This window comes from Myotis myotis, unplaced genomic scaffold, assembly GCF_014108235.1.
Source record: "Myotis myotis isolate mMyoMyo1 unplaced genomic scaffold, mMyoMyo1.p scaffold_m19_p_17, whole genome shotgun sequence".
NCBI classification, from domain to species: Eukaryota; Metazoa; Chordata; class Mammalia; order Chiroptera; family Vespertilionidae; genus Myotis; species Myotis myotis.
Genome location: NW_023416321.1, coordinates 11,858,075 through 11,878,472, shown reverse-complemented (window position 1 = coordinate 11,878,472; position 20,398 = coordinate 11,858,075). Strand labels below are relative to the sequence as shown.

The 20,398-nt window shown below is 58.8% G+C and overlaps 1 protein-coding gene and 1 long non-coding RNA gene across 3 annotated transcripts in view; one reads left to right on the top strand and one right to left on the bottom strand.

Annotated features, from left to right (window-relative positions):
• Window positions 1–458: 458 nt before the first annotated feature.
• On the bottom strand, window positions 459–5,644 carry WFIKKN2 (WAP, follistatin/kazal, immunoglobulin, kunitz and netrin domain containing 2). The gene is made up of 2 exons (XM_036342204.1): window positions 4,889–5,644; window positions 459–2,005 (listed from the first exon to the last, which is right to left on the bottom strand). Exons 1-2 carry the CDS (start codon window positions 5,570–5,572, stop codon window positions 482–484), a joined length of 2,208 nt encoding a protein of 735 aa, XP_036198097.1. The 5' UTR covers window positions 5,573–5,644; the 3' UTR covers window positions 459–481.
• An 8,044-nt stretch (window positions 5,645–13,688) lies between these two features.
• Window positions 13,689–20,398, top strand: part of LOC118671306 — a 28,464-nt gene continuing 21,754 nt past the window's right edge. For both annotated transcript variants that reach the window (XR_004972733.1, XR_004972734.1), the window contains exon 1: window positions 13,689–14,036. This is a non-coding gene — a long non-coding RNA (uncharacterized LOC118671306). The remainder of the gene's footprint in view (window positions 14,037–20,398) is intronic.

Below are 20,398 nucleotides of genomic sequence, written 5' to 3'. Positions count from 1 at the left end.
GTGGTCGGGGGTGGGGGCGGGGGGAGGAGCTGTGGGGAATGTGTCCAGGAGTCCCTGGGCCCTCCTTCCTCTCCTCACCCACCCCTTCTGTAAACCAGCTCATTCCATGATTCCTGTGACTGCCAGGCAGCCACCACCTCTAGAGCCCCGGTGGGGGGGAGGTTGGGGGGGAGGGCGGCTGGGAGACCCTTGGAGGAGGGGGATGGCCAGCACAGAGAGGGTCATGGTGCCCAAGGCGATCGGTCGTCAGGAATAATTTACAAGCGTCTACTGCCTTCTCCTCTGTCCCCCTAAGCTAACAAAGATAGGAACCCCTTACTGAACCCGCAGACCAGAAGTTGATCTAAGACCCTCTGGTGGCTCTGTTCTGACCAATGTCCCTCTGCTGGCCTGAGACTGTCCAATCTGACCTTGCCCAGTTTGCTAACTGAGGGGCGTCCGGGTGGGGGGGCGGGGGGTGGACCGGGGACGGGGGAGGGGCTCAGTGTGAGCCCGGGAACTCCTTGAGGACCTCGCAGGTCTTCCTGTGCAGGACCTCGCGCAGCTTCCGAACCCGCCGGCCGCTGGACGCTCCCACAAAGCTGTCGGGCCTCAGCATGGCCATGCCGCCCTCCACCTCCCCCATGATGATGAGCGGCGTCTCGCCCACCGTCACGTTGGGGCAGGGGCAGGTCCAGTCCACGTGGAGCAGCGTCACCTCCAGCGGCTCCCGGCCCAGGAACTTGAGGCCCATCTTCTCGTCCTTCAGGACCTCGTCCACGGTCACCAGGGCGCGGCCCGCGTCGGGCTCCTCGGTCAGCTCGGACACGCGGCCCAAGATGACGAAGTCGCTCCGGCAGAAGCTGGTCACGAGCTTCTGCCGGGGCTTGCAGGCCTGGCAGCGCTGGCCGCCCCACGGGAAGGGGCAGGACTCCTCGCAGGCCTCGCGGCTCTCGAAGTTGTTGCCGTTGCCCTCGCAGCCGCCGTAGACGAAGGACTGGCACTGGCCCGCCTGGCGGTTGTAGGCCCAGCGGGGGGCGTAGGCCTTGCAGGGCCCCTGCAGGGCGGGCAGGCTGCAGGCGGCCAGCGGCCCCGTCATGCAGGCCCGCGCGCAGGCCGCGTACGTCTCGAAGTGGTTGCGGTTGCGGTGGCAGTGGCCGAAGGTGAAGGTGAGGCAGTTGTTGGCCTGGGCGTCGAAGTGCCAGCCGGTCTGCTCCTCGCCGCAGTCCTCGCTGTCGGGGGGCTGCAGGCACTCGGCCGCCGGGAAGGCCGTGCCGTTGGGGCCGCTGTCCTCGGCCGTGGCCGCCGCCTGGCCCCCCCGGACCACCGACAGCGGGAAGTCGGCGCGCAGGACGCCGGCGGCGTTGCGGGCCGTGCAGGTGTAGATGCCCGCGTCCTGCAGCTGGGCGTTGTAGATGACCAGCTGGCCGATGTTGGTGACCACCACGTTGCCGCGCACGTGGTTGGGCCGCATGACCACGTTCTCCCGGTCCTCCAGCTGCTTCTCCCAGGTGACGTCCGGCCGGGGCCGGCCCACCACCTCGCAGAGGAAGCTCACGGTCTCGCCCACGGTCACCGACTGGTGCGCGGGGTGGGTGAGCAGCGCGGGGGCCGCCGCGTCCCGCCCGGGGGTCTCCGGGGGGGCGGTGGTGGGCGGCACCGTGGTCTCGGGCAGCGGGGGGCTGGTGTTGGGCCAGGTGAAGTGATAGCGGCAGGTGACCACGGCCAGCGTGATGCCCTTGGAGCAGGCCTCCGCGTCCATGTAGCAGCGGTTGTAGTAGGTGAGGCCGTCCGAGGCGCAGGTGAAGCTGGGCTCCTTCTCGCAGCGGTCTCTGCACTTGCACACGGGCTGGCCGTCCCAGATGTCGCACTCGGAGCCCTGCTGCAGGCACATGAAGTGGTCGCACGTGGCCTCCTGGGGCATGCCCACCGGGCCCTTCTTCCCCTTCACGTCCATGTAGCGGGCGGCCACGCAGCTCTTGGTCCCACACACGTTGGGGCAGCACTTCTCGTAGGTCTCACATTCCTGGAGGGAGCCAGAGCGAGAGGCCTGAGCGAGGGGAGGGAGGGAGGACAGGCTTCCCTGCCCTGCCCCACGGTTTCTGTAGAGAGAACTGATATGTGCTCATCGTTCTTATTTTAAAATATATATATATTTTATTGATTTTTACAGAGGGGAAGGGAGAGGGATAGAGAGTTAGAAACATCGATGAGAGAGAAACATCGATCAGCTGCCTCCTGCACGCCCCCTACTGGGGTTTGGGCCCACAACCAAGGTACATGCCCTTGACTGGAATCGAACCCAGGACCCTTCAGTCCATGGGTTGATGCTCTATGCACTGAGCCAAACTGGTTAGGGCTCTTATTTATTGATTTTTCTTAGAGAGAGAAAGGAAAGGAGAGGGAAAGAGACATAGAAGCATCAGTGGCTGCCTCCTGGGGATTGAGCCCCAAACCCAGGCATGTGCCCTGACTGGGAATAGAACCGGGGGCCTCTCTGTTCATGGGACAGCACTTAACCAACAGAGCCACACCAGCCAGGCATGTGTGCCCATCCATCCTGAGCAAAATGTTCTGGTGATTATAGCTAATGTGCACAGAGCACCCGCTATGCACCCGCCAGGACAAGCATGTTTGCGTTTGTCAACTTAGTCACTGCTCATCGCAAGCCTATGGGTGGGTGTACCATTCTCCCCACTTCACAGGCGATGATCACTGAGGCACAGAGAGGGCAGGTGACTTGCCCAAGGCCACACAGCTAGTCCTGTGGGAAGAGCCCAGCCACAGCCCTCTTCCTGCAGGCGCACAGCTGAGCACGCAGAGCCTCGGGCGGCAATGCCGAGTGCACAGGGCCTGTGCTGGGGAAGGGCTCCGGGCTCCTGGGGGTGGAATTCTAAAGTGAGGTTTTACCTTCTACGTCACATGCACCATCCAGTGACCACGGATGAGGTCTAGGTGGGCACAAACACCTCTTTATCTTTTTTTCCCTTCGGGGTAAGGCTGCCCTGGCCGCAGGGGAGAGGTCACACCAAACGTCGAGAAGGAAAAGGGGGACCGAGGTTCGAGGCTGGCTGCACGCACCTCGGAAGCAGCGGCTCCGATGAGAGGCCCCATCCGTCCACAGCCCAGAGGAAGGAAGGGCGGGACAGGCCCAGGACGCCAGGTCGGCCACCACGGGCTGTGCCAGACCCTGGCGCCCACTCCCAACGCGGGGGACATTTCATGGGGAAATCAACAAGGAGGCTGCCAGGGACTTACACGCCTGTAATTCCCTCCGCGCCTCTGTGGAGCCACCTTAGGCATTCATTCCTGGTTTAATTCCTAGAAATTAGCAGCGAGCTCAGGGCCGACACAAACAAAAAATGTCACGTGGTGTTTTCGACAATAACACCTCATACCCACTGGGCGGTGGGCACCGCGCCCAAGCCTCTGCCCTGGTAGTAGCTCTGTGAATTGCTCCCCACAAGGGCTGGCCTGTCGCGGTTCCAACGTTCTTTTCAGCCTCTGACATTCCGCATCAGCTAAGAGGGGGACGCCCCGCCCGGAGCCCGCCCGCCCGGCTTGTTTACAGTTTTCCCCTCTCGGCTCAGAATGGGGACTTTGTTTTGCAGCCCTTGCTTGGCACAGGCTTCCAGGCCGTGCGGGGGGAGGCCTGGGGACAGGGATGGGCAGACCTCAGAGCTGGGTCTGGGGGAGAAAGGCCTGGTGGGGGATTGAGCACGGAGAACCGGCCCCTGAGCCAGAGCGTCATTCCATTCCCTAAGGGACGCAGATCCCTGACAGGGGGGGTCCCAGGCACCTCGGGGAGGGTGTTTTGGGCACGAGGAACCTGGAGGGGATCCTTAAGGGCCCAGAAGGGACCCATAGGCCACCTGAGTCTCCAGCCCACACAGGTGTCTTCTTTCCAAGGCACACAAAGTCGGCCAGTCTCCCTGTCCCATGGATCAGGCCAGTCTGTGCCCATGAAACAGGCTTCCCTGCAAATGGGGCCAACGACACAGGGTGGCCCCACCGAGATGGGACCGCTCTGGCCCCCCTACCCTCCTGGTCCCCCTTTCCCTCTGCACCGTCACTGCTCAGGCCGTATCCGCTGGAGAAGCCGGAGAATTGTCCCCCAGGCAAGCTTCGAGGCCAAGGCCCCTCTCCCAGGGGTCCTGTGCTCCCCCGTAGGCAACAGGAGGGAGCACCAGGGTCTCTCATGTTCCCTGAGCCCCAGGAGCTGGCCAGGCCGACAGGACGCGCCTCTGCCCAGGCAGGTGCCAAGTCCCAGCAGGCCCTTGACTGCCCGGGGAAGTGGCAGGAGTGGCCCTTGGACTCAGGAGCTGGGAGAGAATTGCCCTGGGAGCAGGCCTGCCCTGCGTGCTGCAGGGTGCTCTGATGAGGGCAGAAGGGGGGACCCAGAAATCTGGCGGACGAAACTGAGTCCACTTCCTCCCCAGAGAGTCCGCTCAGGGCTGTGCCCGTCCACCTCCTTGTCAGCCTGTCTGCTCTCAGCGCCGGGGTCCAAGCCCCTGGGAGGTGGTCTGGAGGCCGGATGAAGCCTCAGCTTTGTTGCCAGACAGACGTGGGTCCCAAGCCCATCCCTGCTCACTGCACCGTCTGGCCTCACCTGTCCACGGGCTGCTGACACCTGCGCCTGGCATAGCCCTGGCTCAGAGCCGCCCTCAGCGAACACGAGACCAGGAATTCCAGGGCTCTCAGTCCCTGATGAACTTGAACATCACAATCACCTCTTCTTCTGGGCCTCAGAGTCAGACAGACACACACCCTGTTTATCTCCCTGGGGCCTGCGTGACTTCAGGTTCCTGGGCCCTGCAGGGCACCCCTGAGCGGTCCCCACCCACGGCTCCCACCCTCCTTCACTGACACACCTGCGTGGTCCACCTCGCGCTTCCAGAGTCCCACTCACCTGGTCCGTCTCACACTCCCGCTTGCAGGTGCTCTGGGCATCCACCCAGAGGTTGGGGTTCATGTCGTTGGGGCAGATGCCAGCGTGGGAATAACGGATGGGTGGCAGTGCCAGGCCTCTCGGGGGCACCCCGAGCAGGAGCAGCAGCACCGCCACCCGCCCCCAGCGGGAGCAGAACCGGCGGCCTCCCAGGGCCCACATGGTGCGGTCTGCGGCGGCCAGAGGCCTCCCTGGGACGCTGCCAGGGGCTGGACCCACCGGCGCCTTCTCCCTCTCGGGGCTGCAGACACCTGCCCTCACCCCCACCCCCAGCAGGCGTCCTTGCTGCTGGTCAGGCTGCGGCTGCCCAGGCCGCCTCCAGCGAGCAGTGGAGCCCGCTGAGTTGTGCGGCTTCAGAGGAAAGAAAGGTCTTTGCAAGGAAGCCCTCTCTCCTGAGAGAGCGGGGAGGGGAGCCCCAGCAGGGGCCCGGCCGGGATTTATACCCTGGGCGCCCCCCGCGTGGGAGCGAGCTAACCTGATGCCTGTCACAGGCCGGCTGCGGCTCCTCTGTCCCGGCTGACCACAGACTTTCGCAGAAGGAGAGAAAGCTGGAAGCAGTTTAGGCGGCGTATCTGGCACGGTGGGACACCTGCTTGATTTTGACTCCAGGAGGCCTTTAACCCCTTCAGGGGCCAGAAATGGCATGTGCTCTGGGGGAGCTGGCTCCGGGACACGCACGCTCACTGGGCAGGAGCGGCGTGTTTCCCTCTCCCCCACCTCCCCGCCGGCCCCCTCCTCCCCGGGGCCACCTCTGCAGAACACACAATCGCTTGTTACGAGGAGGGACCTGCCGCCGCAGGGTTCGGTTCGCCCGCCCGATCGTACATTTGAGAGCAAATGACGTGGAAAAACAACAAGTTCACGGCCGTTCGAGGGCGGGCCTGAGCAGCGGCGTGCGGTGTAAGCAGACTCCCACCCCAGCACCGGGTCCCTTTGGGGGCTGGGGGTGGGGGGTGTGCACCGACAGTTCCCTATCTTTCTATCCCGGGCAGTTTGGTCTCAAGTTCCAACTTCGGTGATTTTTCCCCCAAATCATTCCAGACACACATACCAGATACGCTCCGGCCCCCCGGCTGCCGGGATGTATCACATTCCCCGCTCCTCCGCTGACACACTTCTGGCTCCAAGAAAACCTACGGGTGTCTTGGGGCGCTGGGCAGCCGAGCAGCCCTTGCTACGGCCCAATGGCTGCGTTTGGGGAGCTCTTTCGGGGTGCCAGGCACTTTGCAGTTGTCTCATTTACCCCCGACCTTACAAAGAAGGAGAGAGCGAGGGACTTGCCCACGGTCGCCCACAGCAAACAGTGACAGCAATACCATTTAATAATATTTACTGGGCTCCTCACAGGTGCCGGCTGTCCGTACGCGGCATCTCGTTGAATCCTCACAAACGGTGCCTTTATTTTAGAGTTGAGGAAGGAAGGCACAGAGAGACTAAGCAACTGGCCAGCGTCACACAGCCACGGCTCCGTTAATATGCGAAATGGGAACGCCAGCTTGCGGGCCCTCTGGAAACTGCTCCACCCACCGCATCTGTCAGAACTGCTGTCCAGGTACATGCCAGGCTCGGGTGTTCACAGGCTGGACGCGAAGTGTGTGGAACCCCAGGGGCTGTGTCTGTGGAGGGGCCAGGACCAGGGCCAGGAGCTGCTGGGGGTGGGGGTGACTTCCCTCCTGTTTGGCCGGAGATGGCTCCCATCTAAAATGCCCTGTAAAGGGGACAGGCTGGCTGAGTGTTTTTGACTTGGTCACTCGATCCCCAGGGGGTAAGAGATGGGGAGACAGGTTCCTAGAAAGGGCACCTTGTCGAGGTCAAGCCCTGTAGGATTTGGGGAGCAGCATCTGAGCTGCTGTGTCTCAGGATGGTGGGCGGGGTGGGCACAGCATATGTCAGAGCCAGAAGGGACCCGGAAGGTCCCGGGCAGTGCTCCCATTTTACAGATGGGCAAACTGAGGCCTGAACCCAGGTCCCCCCCTTTTCCCAGGCCAACTCTCCCCCGCAGGGCTGCAGCTCACCGTCCACTTTGACCGCAAAAAGGCAGCGAAAAGGCCCTTTTTTCTACCCTGCAGACCCCTTCCCGGCCTCTCAGGGTGGCGTGCTGCCTTCTCCTACCTGAGCCTGTTGTGTGGGTCATTCTGCAAGATCTGTCTTTCCTGCTTATGTCAAAGAGTTAATGAAGGGTGTCAGAGCCTAATCCTCTAAATGACTGGAATAAACTTCCCTCCGAGGCCAGGCCCAGTAATGAAGCCAGACAGCGGGCGGCGCCGGCTGCTTTGAATTCCCTGTAATTTCATAAACCCGGGTTCCAGCTGCTCCGCGTGAGGCCTCCGCACACGCTGGCTGGACGAACGCGGTGTGAGCAGCCTCCTTTGATATCACAAAGGGAAATGGACGGTGACACATTTCTAAGCAGGATTTAGGAAAACTGTCACAGCCCCATTAGGTGAGGACAAGTACCCAGGGAGAGGAGGCTGATTTCTGGGGAGTCGCTTGAGAGCATTAGAGGGGGGCGGGGGTACGGGGAGGAGGAGGGACAGGGAGCAGAGGGGGGAGGGGGAGGGGCAGTCAGCAAAGCAGGGACCGCTGGGCTCCTCGCGCTGCTCCAGGTCGATGCAGAAAGCCCTGGCCCAGCTCCTTCGAGAGCCACGGCCTCCCTGTCCCAGGGCCCCATCCCGGCCATGCTGCTCTGAGATCTCTCAAAACCGCATTGGGGGAGAAGGAGCTCTCCAGCTTCACGCTCAGCACTTCCAAGTCTCCCACCAAAACACAGCTCAGGATAATAAATAACATCTGATCAGGGCTGGAGCCTACACTGTCTTCACGCCATCCGCACCGCTGGCCCTCGTGCCAGCCCCACGAGGGAGCCCGGGAGGGGGGGGGGCGCTGCCGGGAGCTCTGGTGAGCAGGAGAAACCAAGTCACAGAACCGTGAGCTGGCCACCGGCACCCCGGGCTCAAGGCCTCCGCTCCCAGACCCCGGGGCCTGTGCTCTTGGCACAGTCCCGTGCAAGCCTCCAGCCCCTCCAGCAAGGCCCCCGCTGGCCGCCCCGCCAGCCCCGCCTGTTTGTAAGCTGCTCTGGGAGCACTTTGAAGTCTCTTCTCCTGGCCCCTCCCTCCACAGCCCGGACCGGGCTCTGCCTGACTCTGTCTCCCTGGAACTCTGGTGGCTGGCGTGGGCCCCCCCCCAACCTCTGGTACCAAGTGAGGGCTCAGCCGCCCACTCCCACTGTCCACCAGGCGATCCCCCCACCTCCCGCCCCCCAAGAGCTGGTCTCCGGGGAGTGGAACCTGGCTGGGTGGGCCTGACCTTGGGGGTGACCCTTGCCTTTCCTCCTCCCCCAGGGCATTGGGCACAGCTGGGTCGGAGAGAGGGCTGGGCTCTGACTTCAGCTCAGAAGAGCCCCGCCCACACCCCTGCTGAAGGGCAGGGGGACCACAGACCCTTCTCGCCCTCCAGGGTGCTTTCAAGGCCTCCTCTAGGTGCATCACCCCGACAGTGAACTCTGGGTGACCCCTGACCGCAGGTCCCCATTTAGCATAACAACGCCTGAGCAGGACAGCAGAGCTGACACCACTTTACAAACTGGCCAGCCCTCTCCCCTCCAGGGACCTCAGCCACACAGGTGGTGGGGATGCCCAGAGACCCTCAGAGACAGACACCAGGCCAGCACGGGCAGCCACTCATCACACACCAACCTCTTACCTCGCCAAGCATCGCCTCCCTCCTTCCCTACTTGATTTTTTAAACAATGATGTATTTATTTATTTATTTATTTAGTTAGTTAGTTAGTTAGTTAGTTAGTTATTTTTGAGAGAGAGAGAGGAAGGGAGAGTGAGAGGAAGAAACATCGATGAGAGAGAAACATTAACACCGATTGGCGGCCTCCTGCACACGCCCCGCTGGGGATCGAGCCTACAACCCAGGCGTGTGCCCTGCCCTGGAATCAAACCAGTGACCTCTCAGTGCACAGGAAGACGCCCAACGAACTGAGCCACACTGGCCAGGGCACCTACTTGATGTGTTTGAAGGCACCTACTACGTGCTGTTCTGGGTACACAGAGATGGATGCAGTCCTTGTTCTCAGAGAGGGCACCGTCTTGGCCAGAAAACAAGCACGGAAGAGCCTGACGGGAAAGTAAACGCTGTCTTGGGGCCCTGCAGGTGCGGGGAGCAGGGAGGCAGGGGAGAGGCCTGGGGTTGCTGTTGTGCAGCTGTGACCTGGGTGGGTCTTGAAGCCTGAGCAGGAGTCTATGAGGAGGCGGCTTCCTACACTTCTCCTTGGAAAGTCCTGGCCCACAGCACAGCCTGCTCAGCCAAAGCCCCCCTCCTCAGGGCCCAGGCCTCCAGGAAGGAGGAGTGAGAGGGAAGCCAGTGGGTTTAGGAGACGAGGGGAGGGGGGAGCTGCAGGTCTTGCTTCCCGCACGGGGCAGCCTCAGCAAAGTCAAACCAGCAGCCCAGTCTGGTCCACCCTGTGCGGGGCCCCCAGGCTGGAGCCAAATGGATGGGAGAGGCCAATGCCCAGGGAGACTCCCTGCCCTGATGCTGTCAGTCAGACATATCTGGGGAGGAGGAAGGATTTCAGCAGCTGGGATTGGGGTTCAGGGGAGAAGAAGTCCTTAGTGAGGGTGCTCGGACGGCTTCTCAGAAGGCTGGGCTGCCTCAGCTGAAGGCAGTGATTAGTCAGATCCAAGGCAGGGAATTCAATAAAGCCGGCTGCTCGTTACCCAGCTGGGGACCCCCTGCCCGAGCGGCCGTGGCCTGGGTTACATTACAGGGCTGTGTGAACTCTCCCCTCCAAGTGAGACGGCACCGGGCCTTGGAATAATTATGGGGCCTCAGCAGATGGTGGAGGCGGACGGACGGGGGAGGCCTTCAGCTGTGGGACACGTGACCACCGGCATCTGTGCGGAGCGGGACATGGGAGGGTCCACGCTGGGCCCCGGGGGAGGCAGTGCTGAATCGAGATCTGAGAGTTATGGGGTTGGCCGTGGTGGGGCACGACCCAGGGCCTTGGGCCTCCTTTAGACTCTGGCCTGAGCCAGGGGGGCATGCTGGGCGCGGGGGGGGGGGGGGGGGGCAGTCTCTGGAAGCTGGAGTACAGTGTCTGAATGGATCTCTGTGTTATGAAGCAAGAACAGGAGACACAACTGGTTCAATACATTTCAGGGCCCCTTCAAGCCTCTAATGCCTCCCCAGAAAGGTGGGCATCAAGGCATCGGTGGATTTCAGCCCCGTGCCAGCCCCTCACCCACTTGGGAAGCTCCGTGGTGCTTGGGTTGAGCTCCGTGCCAGGAGTCAGGACCCCAGGTTCTCACCGTGGTCTGCCACCAGCCCACCGCGCGACCACCTCTACGCCCCCATCCGAGGCCCCTTTCAGCTCCCCCCTCTGTGGCTCCGTGCCCTGGTTCCTCCAGCTTTGCCTTGGTGGAATCTGCTCTAAGCAGCCCCGAGCAGCTCCCAGCCAAGACAAACACAGGAGAGACGAAGCTAGAAGGGGATGCGGGCCGTGTCCGCGCCACAGCTCTGCTCTGCTGGGCGGGAGCAAGGGCCGTTTCCACGGTTCCCAGGCCTGGGGTTCAGCAGGAACGCTGCACGAAGGGGGATGGCCTCCCTCCGGCTCAGGCCTCCCCCTCCTAGAAGCCTCCCTCCACTACTCAACTCTCTCTGCCCTCCTGTTCTCTTCCTTGGGGGGAGAGAGATGAGAAGGACTCAGGCTCTCGGGTCTCCCTGCTTCCTCGCACTCCGCTGAGCGAAGCGGCAGGAATTCTCCAAAAACAAACGCATCCCTCAGGCCCCTTTCAGCAGCACCAAGTGCACAATGATGGGGGGCGGCGGGGGGGGGGGGGGCGGTGAGAAACAGGCCTCCCCCGGCTGACAGTTACTTCAGGTCTCCCCACCCTTCAGCATGAAGCCGGAGGCATCTACCCTGGGTCACCACGAACTCCTGCCTCGGTTTACGTCTCCCGTAACTTCTCCACTATCTTCTGCCCCTTTCTCTCTCAGGCTCTGGAAGCCACCATCTTGCTCTTTCGGATCTTTAATAGCTGCACACACTTTTTTGTTGTTGTTAATCCTCACCGGAGGATTTTTCCCCCCTTGATATTTATTTTTAAAAAATTATATATATATATATATAAATTATATATAATTATATATATATATTATTGATTTCAGGGAGGAAGGGAGAGGGAGAGAGATGGAAACATCAATGATGAGAATCATTGACTGGCTACCTCCTTCACCGCCCCCTGCTGGGGATCAGGCCCGCAACCCTGGCACGTGCCCTTGACCAGAATTGACCCTGGGACCCTTTCGTCCACAGGCTGACGCTCTATCCACTAAGCCAAACTGGCTAGGGCTCCCATTGATGTTTAGAGAGAGTGGGGGAGAAGGAGGGAAGGAGGAGGGAGGAAGAGAACAAAACATCCATGAGTGAGAGACATGGATTGGTGGCCTCACGCATGTGCCCCGACCTGGGCCGGTGAGGGCAATAGAGAAAGGGGACAGTAGGCCGGGCCTGTCCTGGAAGTGACAGCAGGCTGGCCGAGGCGTGGCTGGAAGCTGTGGCTGCCCTCTGCTCTCTTTCAGTCGATGACAGTTACATGCAAAGGGGAGGAAGGCGAAAGGAGGGGATGAGGAGGGATAGGTGGCTGCCCCGGGAATCGAAAAAGAGACATTTCCCACGCAGGGCAGCCCTTGCTCAGGAGAATCAAAGCTGACGGTTGGGTTTCATCACAACTTCCTCCCACCGGCTGAGGCTGAGACGGGACCTCGAGTTTTGAGTGACTCGGAGGCCAGACCCTCGCCAGACCTCAGGGAACAATGGGACTCGTCAACTCTGTACAAACCTGTGGGCTCCTTCCACCGAACCCAGCAGGCCAGAGGTCAGGGCTTAATTAGCACGACTGCCATGACCTGCCCCGTTGAGTGCCTCCTAAACGACTCAGTTCATTGACTCCCTGGTGTGTGTGCTCCAGGCTGTTTTACTCTAGAACAGAAACTGACGGTCAAGATGGTCTCACAGTAAAGACGCTCAGCAGGGCTTTGGGGGGCTGAGGAGCTGAGCACTGAGCCCCACAGCTGGAAGCCTAGCTCTCCCCCATCGGCCAAGAGGGCTGGTGGCATCTGACAGGCTTTTAGGAGCAGGTGCCGGAGGAGGGGCGGAGCGGAGCGGAGCGGAGCCCACCTTTAATTTATGGTTCTTGAAGAAGAAAACTCCTCTATGGCAGGGACTCTCAAGTGTTTTGACAACTCAGAGTAAGAAATACTATTTTTTCCTCATCGTGATTCAGTACACATATTCGTATGCATAACTGAAACAAACGTTTTACAAAATAATAGTTACCCTTTCTACACGGGATGCCCTCTTTAGTGTTGGAAACGTTGGAGATCACTTAGAAAGGTTGGGAACAGCAAAAGGCCAGGGATTTGGGGACTTCTGTTGTCTCCATCAGAAGACTCAAGGTGGCAGGATGCAAGATTAATATACAAAAGCCCATTGCTTTCCTTTATTCCATCAATGAACACTTGGAATTTGAAATTAGACAGACAGCCACTTGGAGAGAAGCACATGGAGTAGCAGTACGGTACCAGATGTGAGTGCCTTTCCTTGGGCCTTCTAGCCTAGCCACCAGCTGAATGTGGCGGAGTGAATATCTCAGACAACGCCACACCGGGCAGAAGAACCGCCTGGCTGAGCCCTGCCCAAACTCCCGAGCCACAGAATCATGAGCAAATGAAATGTTTGATGCCACTTACTTTGGGGATAATGTGTTGTACAGCAATTTATAAATGGAAGAGGCATGTAGGGACAGTGTGGAGGCCAGTTTCAGCTGCTCCACCCATGATCACCAGATGCCAGAGACGAGGATCCTGCCTGAGTTGCCTTTAGAGCAGTGGTTCTCAACCTTCTGGCCCTTTAAATACAGTGCCTCATATTGTGACCCAACCATAAAATTATTTTCATTGCTACTTCATAACTGTAATGTTGCTACTGTTATGAATCATCATGTAAATATCTGATTTGCAGGATAGTCTTAGGCGACCCCTGTGAAAGGGTCGTTCAACCACCAAAGGGGTCACGACCCACAGGTTGAGAACCGCTGCTTTAGAGAGTATGAGATGGAACACGGGGGCCTGTTAAGTCTGTGCCTGCAGCAATGTCATTAGAGGGGCCCGGAGTGTGGGCTTGGAGGGAAGCACCACCAACAGATCCAGCATCCCAGATCTAAGGTGACTGATGAGTCATGAATGTCAGCAAGCATTTTTGAGGAGCTGTTGTGTGTCCTGTGCTACACGCAGAACTGGGGAGCTAGTGGAGAATAAGACAGTGGCGGCCTCCATGTTCATGGATTTGAAAGTTTGGTGTAGGTTACAGATACTAGACAAACACACAAATGAATAGAAATGACAGATTAGGGGGGAGGGCTAAAGGAAACAGGGTGCTTGACCCCGGGGAACAGCGCCAGGCCGCTCTCCACTCCCTGGCCCGTGTCCCCCGCCTGTGGAGGACAGGAAGGCGGCTGGAGGAGGCTGAGTGCCTGGCAGGCTCAGGTTCTGGGGAAGAGTGTTGAGGGTTAGAGCCCTGTCTCCAATGTAGAGCAGGGGTCAGGGAAGGACTTCTAGAGGAAGGGGTGTCGACACTGAGCCCTGATGGATGAATCACAGGCAGCCAGGCACTGCCCTGGCAACCCATTGAAAACATAAGAACCAATCACTATGTCAGCATTTGGGCCTCTCCTATGAGCAGGAAGTAGGTAAACAGTGGAAAGCTAACGCCCACTTCATGGCAAGATGGTTGGGGACAGAGAATAGGACCAAGAAATGGGCCAGGCCCATTGTCAGGAGCCACCAGGAGGACTTCCTGCTAGTGAAGGGCTAGGGAGGTAAGGTTCCTCTTTAAGGCTGAGTTCAGAGGGTGGGGCAGAGGGCAGGGGAGGGCCTTCCCCAAGAAGATTGGAGAGGCCTGTCTCAGCAGCAGGGCCGTGAGCTGGGAGAGGAAGAGGGAGCAGGAGACGCCTCTTCAAGGGAGTTGGCCCCTCCATACGTCCAGGTTTCAACCCATGGGCAGTGACCGTGAGCCTGCCAACCTGCTCAAGTGTGGCCTCAGGTATGCAAGGGTCCGGGGAGGCAAAGACCCCACCACTGAGGTTAGAGGGCATTACAGTGTTGGGGTGAGGGTTCAGTGCCAACTTCTCCTCCCCTTGGGGTTTCCCAGAGAGAGTGCACACACAGAAGACCAGGGCCAACGGGACTGGCCCAGTACAACTTTAATTGACTTTAGGGTCGGAGCCCCTCCTTCGCCACAGAAACTTCTAGGAAGATAGACCCAGACTGAGAGGGAGCTCAGGCCGAGCGTCTCGGGCCGCTTTACCTCCCAGCTTCCTCTCCGGGGCCATGGGGTCAGTGATGGCCGACTGGCCCAGCCCCCAGCCACGGGTGGAGAAGATGGACCAGGAGGAGAGGATGGCCAGGCCCCCAGCAGCTCACCCGTCACTGGGACAGTGGCCCCAGGTCTGGTTGCTGTGTGGAGAAGGAAGGAAAGGCAGAGAAAGGGCCTGGCTGCTTTTCAAGGAAGAGAGGGTGTGGGTCAAGGAAAGCAACCCCTCCCTCCTCCCCCATGAGAAAGCTGTGGGTGAATGGATGTTCTTGCCACCCACCCAATAGAATGAGCACCCTTCCCCTCTCGCCCCATCCTCTCCATCTTCCTGCTCCAGCTGAGGGGGGTCCTTCTGGTTGACATCAATGCTGCCAATGTGTTGGTTCCCTACACTGTTCTCCCTTCCACCTTCTTAGCAACGTGATCCCGTCATTATGCCTGGTCTCTCCCCGGTCTCTCCCCGGCCGCTCTCCACTGGATCATGTTAGTGTTTGCATACACCCCGGTCCCTCCCGTCCCCAACACATAATGAGATCACTCCCTCGACAGCAGGCTCCTCCTCCCGGACAACCTGCCTCCTCGCCTCCCGGGTCAGCCTGCATTCTCTGTGTCCATGTCCTCGCCTCCCAAGTTCAACTCACATCTCGCCCTAGTGCACGCTCTGACCCAGCTCCCCACGCCTCACTTTGCTAACAAACCTGCTGCGAAGGCCACCAGCAGGGCCCTAAATGGCGCACCCAGCCCTGCATTTCTCCACCTCTCTGCAGCATGTGACGTGCTGACCAAGGCTCTCAGGAAATGCCCCTTTCCTGGCCTCCACGCACCTCCCTGGTAGCTCCTCCCGCTCTCCTTCTCCCCCTAACCCCCCACCCCCCGTGTGTCAAGGCTGCATCTGGGGCCCCCTCCCCTCCGGGCACCACGCTGCCCCTCCCCCTCCCAGCCAGGGGCTTCCCGTGCTGGCTGCACAGTGGGATCAGCTGGGAGCTTTAAAAACCCACCAGCACCTGGGCGCTCCCCTAATTAAATCCCAGTCACTAGACGGGGGCCAGACCTGGCAGCTTCAAAAGCTCCGAGCGAGTCTGAAGGTGCAGCCAGGGTTTCAAGCCGCCGCCCTGGGCGACCTCGTTCCCAGCCTTCGAGGCACCAGGAGCTTTCAGAGTCGGATCTGCACTCAGAGGCCCAGACACATGGCTGCTGCCCCAGAGGCGTCTCATAGGAAGCTGGTTCAGCGGTTCCGTTCCAGGACCTCACATGCTCATTCTACCAGCCGTGGGCAAACTACGGCCCGCGGGCCGGAAATGAATAAAACTAAAAAAAAAAAATAGACCGTACCCTTTTATGTAATGATGTTTACTTTGAATTTATATTAGTTCACACAAACACTCCATCCATGCTTTTGTTCCGGCCCTCCGGTCCAGCTTAAGAACCCATTGTGGCCCTCGAGTCAAAAAGTTTGCCCACCCCTGTGTTCTTCCTTTGCCTGTGTCTGACCTGCCTCTCCATGTCCACAGGGGACTCACTAAGGAAGACATTTTCTTTCCGGCCTAAGAAAGACCTTCATCACATTTCCAGAAACAAGTTTATTATTTTTATCTCTTGAATCATACATGGGGGGAAAAAACCTAGAATGCTGAGATACCTGTGACCAAATTATAATGCTTTGGTTTAGTTCTCTCCTTCTCTCTCTAAAAAAAAAAAAAAAAAGTGCCTGCTTCCTGACTCCCTGACTGGGAAGCTGTCCTGCTCCCTGCGGGTCTCATTCATCACGCCGGCATCTGACGTCTCCGGCCAGGCTTCAAGGCCTTCGAGGGCAGGAACCAGGTCTTAGTCACCACGGCACCTCTCATGCCTAGCATGGTGCTTAGCATAGGGTCAGGTTTTGTGGAAGGAAGGAAGGAAGGAAGGAAGGAAGGAAGGGAGGGAGGGAGGGAGGGAGGGAGGGAGGGAGGGAGGGAGGGAGGGAGGGAGGAAGGAAGGAAGGAAGGAAGGAAGGAAGGAAGGAAGGAAGGGATGGAGAGAGGGAGGGAGGGAGGGAGGGAGGAAGGGAGGAAGGAAGGAAGGGATGGAGAGAGGGAGGGAGGGAGGGAGGAAGGAAGGAAGGAAGGAAGGAAGGAAGGAAGGAAGGAAGGAAGGAAGGAAGGAAGGAAGAGATGGAGAGAGGGAGGGAGGGAAGAAGGGAGGGAGGAAGGGAGGAAGAAAGGAAGGAAGGGATGGAGAGAGGGAGGGAGGGAGGAAGGAAGAAGGAAGGAAGGAAGGAAGGAAGGGAGAGAGAGGGAGGGAGGAGGAAGGAAGGAGGAGGAAGGAAGGAAGGGAGGAAGGGAGGAAGGAAATTGTATAGGTGTAGCTCACAGAAGAAGCCACAGCTCTGGTTGGTTCTCCTAAAGTTTAGGACCTAAACGGAGTCTTCGAGAGGAGACAGGAGCGCTCAGCCTACAGCTGTGACTGGGAGGCAGACTCCGACTGTCTGCTCGATGTACTCCCCTCCTTTGGGCACGACCTTGAGGGAGGGTCTGACAGAGAATCCTGAGCCTGCTACCGTGAGAATCACACGAGGGTCTCCCGTCAGCACTGCATCTGGTACGCGATCATGTTTGTGAATTAACGGCCACGCGGAGCCAACCCTGAGGGGTCCTGAGAACAGCCAGCCTGTCGTGGGCCCCCTGCTGGAACCTGCCCAGAGCTACAGGGCTTTGCACCCTCTCCCCACCCCATCCTCAGAGGCCTCCCCAAGGCCGAGCCCAGCTCCCCAGGGACTGTGGGTCCAGAAGCCCAGACCACAAACCCTGGCTCCCTCCTGACTTTTTCCGCTTGAAAGGGGAGCGCCAGGGCCACCTCCCGCCCTGCCCTCCTGAGCTGGAACTCGGAGCCCCTGCCCCCACTGTGTTCTTGCTGAGGCAGGTGCTCTAACCACGGCATCATCAGCACATTGCACTCACAATGCATCCTGGGAGGGAGGGTCTGCTGGTCACTGAGTCACGGGCTGTGAAGGTGCCCACAGGCCAGGTCTGCTGGGCTGGGGGCTGTGTGTGTGGCTGAGGGAGGGGCAGGTGCATGGGGGGGGCTGTAGGCTGGGGGAAGAATGGCAAAGCGCAGCCGGTGCTCAGGGTGGGGGTGTGTTAGGGAAGGTAAATTAGCTCACAGCGTGTGTGGGTAGGACTGTGTCCTCCACAAAGACATGTTGAAGTCCTGACTCCCAGCACCTCAGAATGTGGCCTTATTTGGAAATAGGGTTGTTGCAGAGGTAATTAGCTAAAAATGAGGTCATACTGGAGCAGGGTGGGCCCTTCATCCAATACGAGTGGTGCAAGACGCCTGACTGGCATGGCTCAGTGGCTGGGCATCAACCTATGAACCAGGAGGTCACGGTTCGATTCCCAGTCAGGGCACATACCTGGGTTGCAGGCTCGACTCCCAGTGTGGGTCAGGCAGGAGGCAGCCAATCAATGATTCTCTCTCATCATTGATGTTTCTCTCTCTCTCTCCCTTCCCTTCTGAAATCAATAAAAATATGTATTTTTTTAAAAAGTCAGTGTTCCCCAGAGTCCTGCCCAACTCCCCCTGCCCCTCTGCCTGCACTGGCTGGTCTGCCCTCCAGGCTTCCCCTCCGCCTCAGTAGAGTGCTGCCAGCTGCTCTGACACGCCAACCAGGTTTCAGTGGCTTCATGTAATAGAAGTGTCTTCACATGAAATTCAACTGGCACCATGTTCCAGCCCCTGCCGTCTTCCCCACGTGGCCTCCCGGGGCCTGGGGCATCCACGCCAGCCAGCCACCTGGAGAGCAGGTGGAGAACGGTGTGGCCGTATGGTTTTTATGGGAGACACATAGGTCACTTCCACCCACCTCCGTCGGCAAGGACTCGGCCTGTCTCAGTCCATCCCGGCCAATGTAACAGACACTGTAGACTGGAGGCTTGTAAACACACATGTTTATTTCTCAGTTCGGAGGCTGGCAAGTTCAAGATCAAGGCATGGGCAGATCAGTGTCTGGTGAGAGCCCCCTTCCTGGCTCACAGACGACTCTTCTCACTGTCCTCACGTGGCGGACGGGTGAGAGGGCTCCTGGGGGTCTCTTTCAAAGGGCACGCATCCTGTTCATGGGGCTCCAGCTCTGACCTAATCACCTCCCAAAGGCCCCACCTAACATTACATGGGGGTGAGGGTCCCCACATGGGAATTTGAGGGGCACTTAAGCATCCAGTCCACAGCCCCGCCCATGGCCACAGCTAACTGCAAGGCAGGTGGGGCGTGGCCTCGTGGTGCCCTGGGGCAGAGGGGTTAGGCTGGGCGAGTGGCTGACCAGTCCCTGCTGCAGGCTGCCCATCTGGTCACGGACCAGGCCTTCACTCTTTCTGTTATACATGGAATAGCTCATTGTTCTTCAAAGAGACGGCCGGTCCCAGCCCTCACTGTCCCCGGGACCTCTGCCCGGCCGGACCTCCGGCAGACGCACGGTTCTCTCTCCAGATCCCAGGTGCTTCCTTGCGATTGAACTAAATACAAGAACTAAAGACCTAAATACAAGAACGAGTTACCTGTGCCTTCCCTCCTGTTGCTGACACACACACAATATTCAGTGGTAGGGCCCAGACAGGAAAACCACAAGACAGCATCCCGCTCAGGAGGGGGACGGGAGGGACGAGGCGGCTCTGATCACAGCCATTGTGAGATGCTGCTGGGCAGGCCCTGGGAAAGCCCTACTGGGGGTTGGCGGGAGGTGGGGGCAGGGGTTGTGGGGGGTTCTTTCTCCGGAAATTGCACCATCCTGTCCTGTGTGGCTCCCAGTTCCATCCTCCAGGGTCCTTCCTGCAACCTTGCTCCCAGGCCACACTGAAGTGAGGTGGGGGGTGGTTGCTGCTCATCTTTTTCAAGACACAGCACCCAGCCGCCCGCCCGCTGGTTTTAAGGCCTGAAGGTGGGTTTAAGCCGACCCTTGTTCACGTGCCCACTTCTGCTTGATCACGTGACCCCGCCTCCTTGTTTACTGCTTGATCGCGTGGCCCCGCCTCCTTGTTTACTGCTTGATCGCGTGGCCCCGCCTCCTTGTTTACTGGTTGATCACGTGGCCCCGCCTCCTTGTTTACTGGTTGATCACGTGGCCCCGCCTCCTTGTTTACTGGTTGATCACGTGGCCCCGCCTCCTTGTTTACTGGTTGATCGCGTGGCCCCGCCTCCTTGTTTACTGGTTGATCGCGTGGCCCCGCCTCCTTGTTTACTGGTTGATCGCGTGGCCCTGCCCCCTTGTTTACTGGTTGATCACGTGGCCCTGCCTCCTTGTTTACTGGTTGATCACGTGGCCCCGCCTCCTTGTTTACTGGTTGGTCTCGTGGCCCCCTCCTTGTTTACTGGTTGGTTACGTGGTCCTGCCCCCTTGTTCACAATGGCTTTCTCACCACCTGCCCCCTGGCTGCAAACCAATACCATACATTTTAGATTTTCATTATGGTAACACCCCACTCCTAGTATCAATTTCTGTTTTCATTCAAGTAACACTGACATCTAAAAGAGATAAACTCCCAAATTTTATTCCGAAACACACTGGAAGTTTGTGTGTGTGTGTGTGTGTCTTTTCTCGTCTAAAAGGCAGGATGGGGGACGGGTGCAAGGACCTAGGGACCTCTGTTTCTTACAGTCTCAGGGACTCAGATCGAGGCTGTGCCATTGTCAATGCGCGGTTTCTAAGGGAGACGTGGATGTCAGAATCTAGGCAGCAGAGAAGGGAGCAGACCGGGCCTTAGCCTGATTTTGTAGACAAAGCTTTATTGGGACAGACAACCCCTTCATTTACATATTGCTGTAGCTGGGCCCCTTCATTTACATATTGCTGTGACTGGACCCCTTCATTTACATATTGCTGTGGCAGGACCCCTTCATTTACATATTGCTGTGTCTGGACCCCTTCATTTACATATTGCTGTGGCTGGACCCCTTCATTTACATATTGCTGTGGCTGGACCCCTTCATTTACATATTGCTGTGGCTGGACCCCTTCATTTACATATTGCTGTGGCGGGACCCCTTCATTTACATATTGCTGTGGCGGGACCCCTTCATTTACGTATTGCTGTGACTGGGTCCCAGCTGCACTGAGAGGG

Coding starts and splice junctions, on each gene's coding strand:
- WFIKKN2 (XM_036342204.1), bottom strand. CDS start 5,572: ATGCCATTTCTGGCCCCTGAAGGGGTTAAAGGCCTCCTGGAGTCAAAA. Junction 2,006..4,888: donor GGGAGTGTGAGACGGACCAG/GTGAGTGGGACT, acceptor GGCTCCCTCCAG/GAATGTGAGACCTACGAGAA.